Source organism: Maylandia zebra, linkage group LG7 (assembly GCF_041146795.1).
Source record: "Maylandia zebra isolate NMK-2024a linkage group LG7, Mzebra_GT3a, whole genome shotgun sequence".
NCBI classification, from domain to species: domain Eukaryota; kingdom Metazoa; phylum Chordata; class Actinopteri; order Cichliformes; family Cichlidae; genus Maylandia; species Maylandia zebra.
In genome coordinates this window covers 56,238,223-56,249,500 of record NC_135173.1, presented here as the reverse complement: position 1 = coordinate 56,249,500, position 11,278 = coordinate 56,238,223, and the positions used below count along the sequence as shown (strand labels likewise).

The following is an 11,278-nucleotide window of genomic DNA, read 5'->3' as shown; positions in this document are numbered from 1 at the left end:
TTTCTTCCTGTTAAAAGGGAGTTTTTCCTTCCCACTGTTGCCAAAGTGCTTGCTCATAGGGGGTCATATGATTGTTGGGTTTTTCTCTGTATCTATGAAGCGCCTTGAGGCGACTTATGTTGTGATTTGGCGCTATATAAATAAAATTGAATTGAATTGAATTGCTTAGGCTGCTGCCCCCGCGACCCGGCCCCGGACAAAGCGGATGAGGATGGATGGATGGATGAATTGAATTGAGGATTAAGGATAAGCGGAAGCGAATGGATGGATGGATGGATGGATGAATTGAATTGAATAGATTGGGTGTCTCGCCTTATGACAGGTGGAATAGCTGTAACGGTTTGTGAGGCAAACCGTGTGGAGATTGAGAGGTGTGGACCCAGGCACAGAAAATGATGCAGGAGAGACTGTTTCAAACTGAAAATGAGCCTTTACTGTGGCTGTAAGAATTACCACAAAACCACTAACAAAAACCTAAACTGGGGACAGCTAAACATGAAACTAGAAACATAAAACTAAACAACCTGAAACATGGAAATGTAGCTGGAGAGACACTTGGGGAGATGAACAGGATGGCCTATTCCTATTGCAGCATAACTAAGGGAGGATTCAGGGTCACCTGATCCTGCCCAAACTACATGCTTTAGCAAAAAGCCAAAATCCAAACTGGAAGCTGATTCCACAGAAGAGGGGCCTGAAAACTGAAGGCTCTCCCTCCCATTCTACTTTTAAATACTCTAGGAACAACAAGTAGGCCTGCAGTGCGAGAGCAAAGTGCTCTAATAGGGTGATATGGTACTACAAGGTCATTAAGATAAGATGGGGCCTGATTATTTAAGACCTTGTATGTGAGGAGCAGGATTTTGAATTCAATTCTGGATTTAACAGGGAGCCAATGAAGGGAAGCCAAAACAGGAGAAATATGCTCTCTCTTTCTAGTCCCTGTCAGGACTCTTGCTGCAGCATTTTGGATTAATTGAAGGCTTTTCGGGGAGTTTTTAGCACTTCCTGATAATACAGTAGTAATTACAGTAGTCCAGCCTAGAAATAATAAATGCATGAACTAGTTTCATTTCACAACAGGTCATAAAAACACAAGAAACACAAAATCAAGTCAAAAGGACCCCGAACCATGACAATAGGCTCCAGTCCCCTGCAAGTCTGAATTAGGTTCTTTCATTGAGTAAAGAAGGTGATGTACTTGAACTTTTACAACTTTAAAGAATTGTTTTACACTAGTATCTAAATTTAGATCCTAGATGTTATTGTTGCAATTCATAAGTATTTGTAGGAGTTTCCTACAAACACCATATTTCAACATGCATTTTATGGTGAGCTGATAGATTTTTGGTCAGAAATCAGTCAGTAAAGAACAAGTGAAGTCTTCCAGCTTTGCACAAAACACCACGGATCACTTTCATATAATTTGTATTTTCTTCTCTTCCAACATATCTGTACTAAACAACACTGAAATGTTTGCCAAAATGCAACAATTAGTGGGAGTGAATCTTTAATAGCACGTAAACAGCGTTTTTGTTGTTTAATTTCAATTTTTCTGTTGCTTGTCATTCTTTCTTCACACAATAAATTATTACAATAATTTGTACATTACAGCTATGGTAGAATTATTTTAATTGAGAACCAATTTCTAATGGGAATGCAGAGGAAATACTTGCAGTAGGATGCTGTTATAATTTTAGGAAGTCAGGACCCAAAATTCAAAAGATGAAAATTTCTGTCAACCAATGAGCGGTTTACAGAAATTTTATTTAAGAAATTGACAGTGGGGGTTAATCAGGTTTCCAGGCCATAAATTAATAGAATTTATGATGGAAGACAGTCTCCAGCCATTTCAAGAAGACAGAGCGGGTGAAGAATTGTGGCACGGAGCTGAAAGAAACAGACTAGTGTAAATGACCAGGTTCCCAAAAAGATCCTGAAGCAACGCAAGGTCCTATTCCCAGTCTGACACAGCTTCATTCAGTAAGGGCTCCCGTGCTGTCATCACCTTTAAGAAAGTGACAGTGAGGGGAGAAAAACAAGGCAATTCAAGGGCTGATCTTAAAGCGAAGGAGAGAAGGTTAATTGGTTCCAGGCCGTTGATTAACAGAATTTATATTGGATGACAGTCTTACTTTTTCCATGGGGGCTTCCGAGAAGGGTGCAATATTTCCTTTCCCGGGAACAGGTTAGTGGCAATGCTGGAGCGTGGCAGGCAGGTTGTGATGTGAAGATAATGGACTTAGGATCCAGAACTAGGATGAATCAGTTTGTGCAGGAGGCACTACAGATGCTCCACAGGAGGGGTGAGCTGGAATCTGCTTCCAGCTTAAGGAATCTCCATTTACCAATTAGTTTCTTTCTGTCTTGTATTTTTATTGTTTTGTTTACTTCAAATTTAATCACAGCTATTAAAGCAGTGTTTTTGAGTTTACGTCTTTCTGCTGAGTGGTCTAAAGTGCTGAGTGCTCCTGTGACAGATAGGCGGCCTGTTCTCCCACCCTGTGATAGCTGGCACAGATCCTTCACCCCTGTGATGCCGAATTGAATAAGCTGATGAAAATGCATGGACGGATGATCTTGAACAAATTCTTGTTGAACTTCAGGCTTTTGGAAATTCTTCCAAAGTTTTTTTTTTAAACTACTGAAAGTTCCCAGATTGCTTTGATGCTTAAAGGAATTTAACATATTTAAAGTTCTGTAAGTATACAGTAAAATCATGATGTAATTTTCCCAACAACTGATTACAATGCAGCCACTCATCTAAACAGGGCATTTTGTAGAGGATATTGCAAACATGGCAGTGTTTCTTGAAACAATGGTGATCTCAAAAATTCTAAAAAACAATTTCTCAAAACCATAATTCAGCTTCTTTCCCAAAATACTGTTTCGACTTTCATCTCAAAATTACAACTTTATTCTCAAAATGATCAACAATATTTTTTTCCACTAGCATTTTGAGATCTCTTTTAATCTCTCTGGAGACACCAGCCATGCCATACTTTGCTTCAGCTCTTCCTACTTTTTATCTGCTTTTCAAGAATTAAACAATTTTTCTTCTGCATTTCTGCTTCATTCCTTATCAGTTTTTTTTTTTTTTTTTAAATCGAACTTCTAAACGCAACCTCAATTCACAGTTATGGAGTCATGGAGTCATAACTCCATACATGTTAGTCAGTGATGATGGGCCTTTCCTTCTGTTTTATTTTTTTTCTAACTTTTGTACATAGTCCACATATTTTTTCTTTTTTTTTCTTTTTCCACATATTTTTTCTTCCAGTCTTTAAATAGACTGGATAATGATAATGACTGGAAACAGGCGAGAACACCACTGACACAGGAAATAGAACTAAACTGACAAAAGTCCAAACTGAACACACTGGGTCAATGACCCAGGTACACTGACAGTACATAACACTACATATACTTTCTGACGATAAAATAGAATAACTCCACTGGCATGTCTGCAATTACAGTAAGTACTTTGTATCTTAAACCTACATTATTTTTGATGGTTACTTGGGGGTGATAGCTTTGGCTGAAATGCAAATACAAATACAGTGCAAAAACAAAAAATGCATATAGTAATATTTAATAACATATTTAAACAAATTTATGTATTCTGAATTGATCCACAAGATGTTGAACACACTTTCTTCTTATCTTAGCTATTCATAGTTCAATTCCTATCTCCTCAATTAAAGATATTAGGCGCTCTTCAATGGGAATGTTAATGATAGCCTTTTATTTAAATGCATAATTTTGGACATTATTAGTGTTAAAAACAGTTATTATATTGAAGCCATGTTTTCTTTATTGCAATGAAAAAGGTCAAATTTTACCTGTAAACAAAATGGACACATCATCTTTTCTCTTTGTAGTGATCTTAAAGCTGCTGCAAATGACGAGAGAGAACATGAGGAGATCTAAAGTGGAAGAGCATCTGCCAAGTGAGCAGGAGACAAGCGTGTCTTTAAATTCATTTTCAAATAGCAACAAGATTCCTGGTTTATCATAGGGTAAAAAAAATGATCATTTAATGGCCTATAGTGATGAGTATTGTGATCATGTGCATCATTTCATCAAAGTGCCTGTTGCTTAGAATTTCACTCTACATCTGTTAAGTTGTACATGATAGACATGGATCATCTTGCGGAAAATACAAGAATTTTGTATTTATTGAAAGATAATTGTGTAATGAGACACATTGCAGTGTTTGCTGTAATGCCAGTTTATGGTTTTACAGGGCACCTTCTGCACAATCATTACTAACAGCAGCTGTGAAGGAAACAATTTCATCACCTTAACAAATGGAAAGTCATTTTCTTTGTGACAGTGGCTGCAAGTGGGAGAGAAGTTGCAGGGACACCTGACAACGAACATCTCTCAGGTGTTGTCACGAGGGCTCGGAGCTGAATAGAGTGTTATTCTCCTCTCTCAGTTATGACACGGTGACAAAGGAGGGGCGACTGTGTATGAGAGGGACACAGAATGACAAAGGATGAAAGCTGCAGTTACTAAAAATAAACCCAAGAACGAGAACATCAAAACATTTGAATCGCAAGGTCAGCCTGAGAGAACAAGAAGAAAAGCAGCAAAGTCACTCAATGCAACTTTCATTTTATAAACTTCTCCACACATGGAAATTCAGTATATAAGGCAAAAAAAGAAATTTCTGCAGTTCTTGAAAGCTTGGAAGTCAATATCTGGTATAGCCAACTTTATTCTTTAACACTCTTCTTTAAGCAGTCTTCAGGAATAGCCTTCTTGAAGGACACTCAAACCTTTTTTTCCACGTCAATATGCATTTGGTTTCAAGATGTTCCCACACTGCTATCAGTCCATAACGGATAGTTTTCCAGTTTGTGTTTTTCTATCCAGGTATGCTTTTACTGCATTGGCAGTGTATTTGGTATGACTGATATAATGCAAAATTAAGCTCTTGCTTCTGAATTTTTTCAGATGGTATTGCATGGTAGAACACAATCTGAGATTATTTTTATGTCTTCAGAATTCTATCAATTTTGACAAAATCTCAAACACCACTGACTGAAATGGAGCCTCAAACCATTCTAGCCAATAAAAGTATTTATTACGGCTATAATCCTGTCTTGGTCTCTGCTCTTGAGCTGGGTTTTTTGGTTAGTCCTGACAGTCAGCACAAGGACTAGACTAAAAGTGAATGAAAAAAACACCAATGTCCAGAAAGGCTGAGAAACTTTAGCAAATTTTACAACAAAGTGTGTCTAGTTGCAACTGGGCAGAAGTTGTATCTTTCATTGCGTAAACATTCATAGCTAATCCAGCTGAAAGACCCATGCCTAATGCCTTAGAAAATGCAAATGCATAAATAAAAGGAATGAATGAATATTTAAAGGATAGGCATAAAAGCCATGAGATGCTTCGTGTTCATTTGTCATTGTTATGATCAGAAAGCACCTGCTCTAAGTAGTATCTCCATGCTGCCCTTTTATGAGTAACACATCAGAGCAGGTAGGCAAGTTTTAACCTATTCTATCTCTAATGAAGTATATTGCACAGTACTGAACTCACTTCAGGGATATATTAAGTTACACATGCGTCAAGGCTCACGTCTGGCTCAGGATTTGATGAATACCCATGATACATGGTTTGTTTTTCACTTAGCTACACTGATTAAAACCTGGAAAGAACTGTTGCCATGGGGGTCTCACCTGTGGAATTAATTATCCCACGTTGCATCCTCTGACTTCCTGATAAACAAGCCATTCAGAAGAGTCTGTGATCTCATTTTTGCAGGACTCTAACCAGGTAGGAACACCACTGTTATGAGCTAATAGTTGTTGTAATGCTTTTTCATATGTGTGTGTGTGCATGTGTATTTTTGTATTATTTGTTTTACATTATTTTTCAGGAAACTGCAAGCGCACCTTTAATCTCTCCAGCAAAATGCCAAGCCAGCTTGAGAGTGCAATGGATGCACTGATGACAGTTTTCTACAATTACTCGGGACATGATGGAGATAAATACAAGCTCAACAAGGGTGAGCTGAAGGAACTCTTGAACAGTGAGCTCACTGACTTCCTCACGGTAAGGCTGATGTTTAAATGCAATGATTATTTTGTTGTTTGTTTTATCTGTTCGGCATTTAGACAAAGATTTAATGTCATGCAGAATTTTCAACAGGAAGCACAATCCCTGTATGGATTTAAATTAATGGGAACATGCTGGTGTACTGAAGTATGACTATGCATTTCATTAACTGAACTATAATGACCAATAGTAATTGCATTAATTTGCTTATGGATCTTGAACACTTTGAAGTCTTATTCACTTAAAAGTCAATCTTAAGAGTGATGTGTTCAAATGATGTAACATCCTGACCTTGTTGGAGGAAATTGTTTTTTCATTGATTGCTTTCTTGCTGTCAAAGTGTAACTGCTTGTGGCTCTCGCATGACCACCATGGCAAATAAATGATGCGGGGAGAGAGATAGATAAGGTCATTTGAGATAAATCCCTGCCCCTGAGTCTGTGTGATAGCAGCGCGTACAAGCCTGCAATTTCAAATGATTGAGACCACAGCATCAACAAAACAGCCAAGGTCTAAAACCTGATGCCTTCAGATATCTTTCTTGTTACTGTCCGTCCCCCTTCATGTGGGTGGGAGGCCTCAGGTGCTCACACATCATCATCATCATCATCATCATCAGTGACCCATATCACCTCCAAATATAGACACCCTCGTGATGTCATCACATCCCTGTGGGCTGTAGTCACCTCTGAGAATAGACACAGTGGCGTTCACCCTGAGTTTCTGCCAACAGGAAACTTTGACACTTGACAACCAAAGCATGATACAGTACTTACTACTACATGTTCTGTCTTGATAGAATTGAAAGAATTTTAAAAAAGTAATGCAAAATTCAAATTAAGTGTGCTCTTGATTAAGATTGTTAGATTTATTTACTGATAAAATGGTAGTCTTGCATTTTTCATGTTTATGTCTACTGTCGACTCACTCAAGGTGACTTTGTATTTTAACGTAGCTTTGAGCTTTTCAGACCAAATTTAAATTGAAACTACATTAGAAAATGCAAAACTGCTGTGGTGATATTTTTTCTAATTTAAATTAACCCCCAGTGTGGATTTTAATTTTAACCTTCTGAGAAATGCTGACTTTAGTGCCACAACAGAAAGATCACTGGTGCCTTGGAGGTTAGAGGACGAATAAAAAAACGTCTTGTTTCCCAGTCATGGAGGAAATGAGCAAAGTAATAAATGTCGCATTTGATTAGCTGAGGCTCACGGGTCATTTAGTGGCAGCATCACTCTGCTCACCACCGGACATGGGGCTTTGCCTTGAGTCAATATCAACCACCAGTAACAGTCACATTTTATGCATTATTACCGGAAGCTTAGAAGCGTTGAAGGTATTTGGCTAAGAAGTTGATAATATTGGTAACAAGTTTGTTTTATGGAAAAATCATTACAAGGCATTACAAGAGTCACAAAGACATAATCATTCCAGTTGCATATTTGTTGAATCACTATCTGTTTGTGTTTTGTTTTCAGTCTCAGAAAGATCCCATGCTGGTGGAGAAAATCATGAATGACCTGGACTCTAACAAGGACAACGAGGTGGATTTCAATGAGTTTGTTGTGTTGGTGGCAGCTCTGACTGTTGCCTGCAACGACTTCTTCCAAGAGCAACAGAAGAAAAAGAAATAGGTGTCCAAAAAAACCCAATGTCCATCCACATTTTAAGCTGTAGCTGAATTGTGTCGTAGTTTTCCCAGAGCATAGGATTGTCATTTGTGGATGTAAATGTAACAATGTACAGACTGGAGCTGTTAAACAATCACTTGATCTCACATCGACCTTGTCTTTTACAAATTATTTTATTATTTTTGTTATAAATATAACTAGAAAAACCCTTTCCTTAAGCCCTCCATGGTGTTGTTATTGTTGATTTTTTTGTGTATGGAAGTGTTTCATCCAAACCTTTGTGCATAAATGTGTAATTGGTTTTCTTTTAGTTTAGTCTGCAAAAGAAAGAATAGAATAACTTACTGTTGATTAATTCAGAGGTATTTTCCTTAAAAATGATAATGTGGTCATCTAAAAACCTTTCCTAAATCCTTACAAGATTTTGTTCCAACAGATGTCTGGAAGTTTTAAAGGTCATATGTTCATTTAATATGTTAAGGATGCAATGAACAGTTTCGCATTTACTCTTAGCCTCCGTTCCCTAAGGGGAATTACCTTTTCCTGGCACAAAATTAGAGTCGTGGAAAAATACGCAGGCCCACAGTGATTTAGCCAAGCGTTCCCCTGTAAAAGGAATAAATGTCTCACTGCTATATGCCATGTGTGGTATTTTGTGCACTTTTGAACAAGATTTGACTTCAGCGTTGTCTTTCAATAATTTCTTATATGGCCACAAATGAAACCTACTAAAGATTCTTGAAGACATCATGTTAAAAGTAAATGCACTTAATAAATGTAAATCTATCCTGTGTGACTTATTTTATGCTGATCCACTGTCTTGCACGACTGTATTATCCTGTAAAGCTTACAGTGCATTCAAACTCCAGTAAAACAGTAAATTGTTACAATATAAAATTACTATTATAGTAAATGCAACATTGTACCAAAAACTGTATCATAAGAAAACAGGTAATTGATTTAATTAAAATATGTGAAAAGCATCAGGCATTTAATGATAGCTGTTCAAGTTAAATACTTAATATACAATTTTAAAGGTTGCAAGGAACCCACACCTCTCCAAAGGCTCACAATACACAGCTGTGGGGTTATTAGCTCTTTATTGTGGCACAACTGGATTAATTTGTTTCGATTTCTATCCAATTTTGAATTGAAAGAGCTGTTCAGGCCCGTTAAGGACATATAGGAAGACTACACAGATGGAGTGCAGTTTATTGCAGTGCAGTTATATATAATATGCATACAAACTGAATCAGGTAAAGCAAATGAGTTTAGATGAGCATAAAACTGAAATACTCAGCACGAGTTTCTACCTGAGTTTCCCTTTTGGGAAATGACTGTGTACTATGTCTTTATGACGCATGGTGATCCCAAGTTGGGTCCAGCTGGATCAGCCAAACACACAGATACAACATCCCCTCAAGCAGAAATGCAGATTTTTCTCACCTTGGGAAGGACAAAAGTGTACACTGAAGCTGTATTTTCTAAGGGTTTTCCTCCCTTTCTCTCTCTCTTTTTCTCTTGCTCTCAGCCCATTTCCCAAAATACCAAACTAGACAGTTCATTTGCAGTGATATTCTCAGCTGTGACGTGGACAAAATTACTGAAACAAAATCCAGAGGCAAGTCTGATGCTTTTATGTGAGCAGATGGTGCTTGCACAAACCCTCACCACGACAATGCAATTTGTCTGTGATTGGCTGTAATCGAGCAGGATAATCACCCCATGGGAAGATGCCATGCCATAATTATGCATTTTGTTCAATTTTTAAAAGGTTGCAATCAATTCTAAGTGTCATTTGATAATTTTGAAATGTGGATATTTATATTCTCACTCGTTTGATTGCCCTCCACTTTCACAAACCTCTTCCGAATGTTCATGTGATTGTCTCTTTATTTCCTGTGAGCGTCATGTTCAGGAACTGGCTTCTAGCAGAGCAAAAAAAAAAAAAACCCTATCCATCACACAAAGTTTGAGTCATCAGCCGTGATCAGATCTTCATGTCCTGTGTCAGTGTATTCATTCAGCTATTGTGGGGGGAAATGCATCCAAATTATATGGGGCAGCTAAGAAATTGTTAACATAAAAGTGGTTGCACCTAAAGCACAATTGCATCTTTCTAGCACAAAGACATTACTAGAGAGAGATTTTTAAAGCAGAAATTTTATATAATGTAGTAATTTTCTTATTTGTTAAAAAAAAAACTATAATTCCAAAAAGCATAATTTAATCTATACCTAATATAATGTAAGAGGATGGAGAAAACAAATAATATTAAATATTAAACAATTGTTTAAAAAAAAGAAGAGTGTTTTTGACACTTCAAAGAGAGATAACGGGATATTAAAGAGGACATAAGAGACAACTGATGAAATATTATTAGTATTATTGATCTCTAGCACTTGGCAAAGTACAAGACTCATTCCCTGAACACATTTTGTTGTTGTTTATAAAACTCTAGATAAAACTGCATCAGGAAATCAATCCAGGAAATGTGCCTCAGATTAGTATTTTCAGTTTTACCAAATATGGCACAAAAATTGTGATTTCAATTGACTGAGTTGAGCACAGTTGTAGCTTTTTGGGACAGTTTCTCCTCACTCCAAGTGTCAGCCATCCAAATGTAGCTGCTACCTGTGACGTCTTTAAAATATGCCTCGAGCCCTTATCTCCCACATGCTGTCCGCTCCCCCTTTTCGTCACTCTGTGCGTCACCGTTCGTGCCAGAACTCCTCATTAGGAGTGAGCTGTGTTTGTGAGTGTGTGTGTAATGCTTTTGGTTTCTTAATTTTCTGATAAGCATTTAAAACTTTGTGAAGAGAGCATTTAAATTTGAAATCATTTGTTGTTTACATCTGTAAAGAAATATTGTAATAATAAGACATAAACTAATAAGAGAAGATAATTTAAATATAATATAAAATCCCCTATTAGAGATTTCTTTTTATTTTCCAATACTGACTGTGTGCTATTAGTAGCAACGTTTTATTTATATATCACACAAACTAAATTCAAAGTCTAAGAAAATGTCAAGGCAACATTATTCAATAGATTTTCTTTGAGGTTAACAATAAAATATGTGGTTTGGCACAGGGTATTACATCAGACACTGTCTGGGTTAGGGTTAGGGCTTGGGAATATCAGTGGGAATACACAAGCGTGTGGTTTGTGTATTCCCATCCACTTCTGACTCACCTGCAAACTGTGGCTCTTTTCTTTTCTTTTCTTTTTTTTGTAAATATAAAGAAGGTCCAAGTTGTTTTCTGCTAAAAATTCATGAAGTTTTATTTCCCACTACCACCGATTTATAAAAAGGACTAGATGCTTGTTTTTTGTATTTGGTTTTTTGGTTCTCATATAACTAGGTGAATCAAGAAAATGAGAACTCAGTTGTGGAAACGACACCACACATGAGGGGTAAGCAGCCTAACAGATTATTAGATTGTATTTAGGGGAATAAAGCATGTTGTCTTTGTGTACTAACCTTGTACTTAATGTATGATGATAATGTATTTTGATTAAAATGGTATAGTTAGCTTCATTTATGAAGTCTGGTCATGTTTGCTTGGTCA

The 11,278-nt window shown here is 37.0% G+C and overlaps 1 protein-coding gene across 1 annotated transcript; it reads left to right on the top strand.

The window, feature by feature from the left end:
* Window positions 1–5,759: 5,759 nt before the first annotated feature.
* s100z (S100 calcium binding protein Z) lies at window positions 5,760–8,425 on the top strand. The gene is made up of 3 exons (XM_004566867.2): window positions 5,760–5,790; window positions 5,894–6,069; window positions 7,554–8,425. Exons 2-3 carry the CDS (start codon window positions 5,929–5,931, stop codon window positions 7,707–7,709), a joined length of 297 nt encoding a protein of 98 aa, XP_004566924.1. The 5' UTR covers window positions 5,760–5,790; window positions 5,894–5,928; the 3' UTR covers window positions 7,710–8,425.
* Window positions 8,426–11,278: the final 2,853 nt, after the last annotated feature.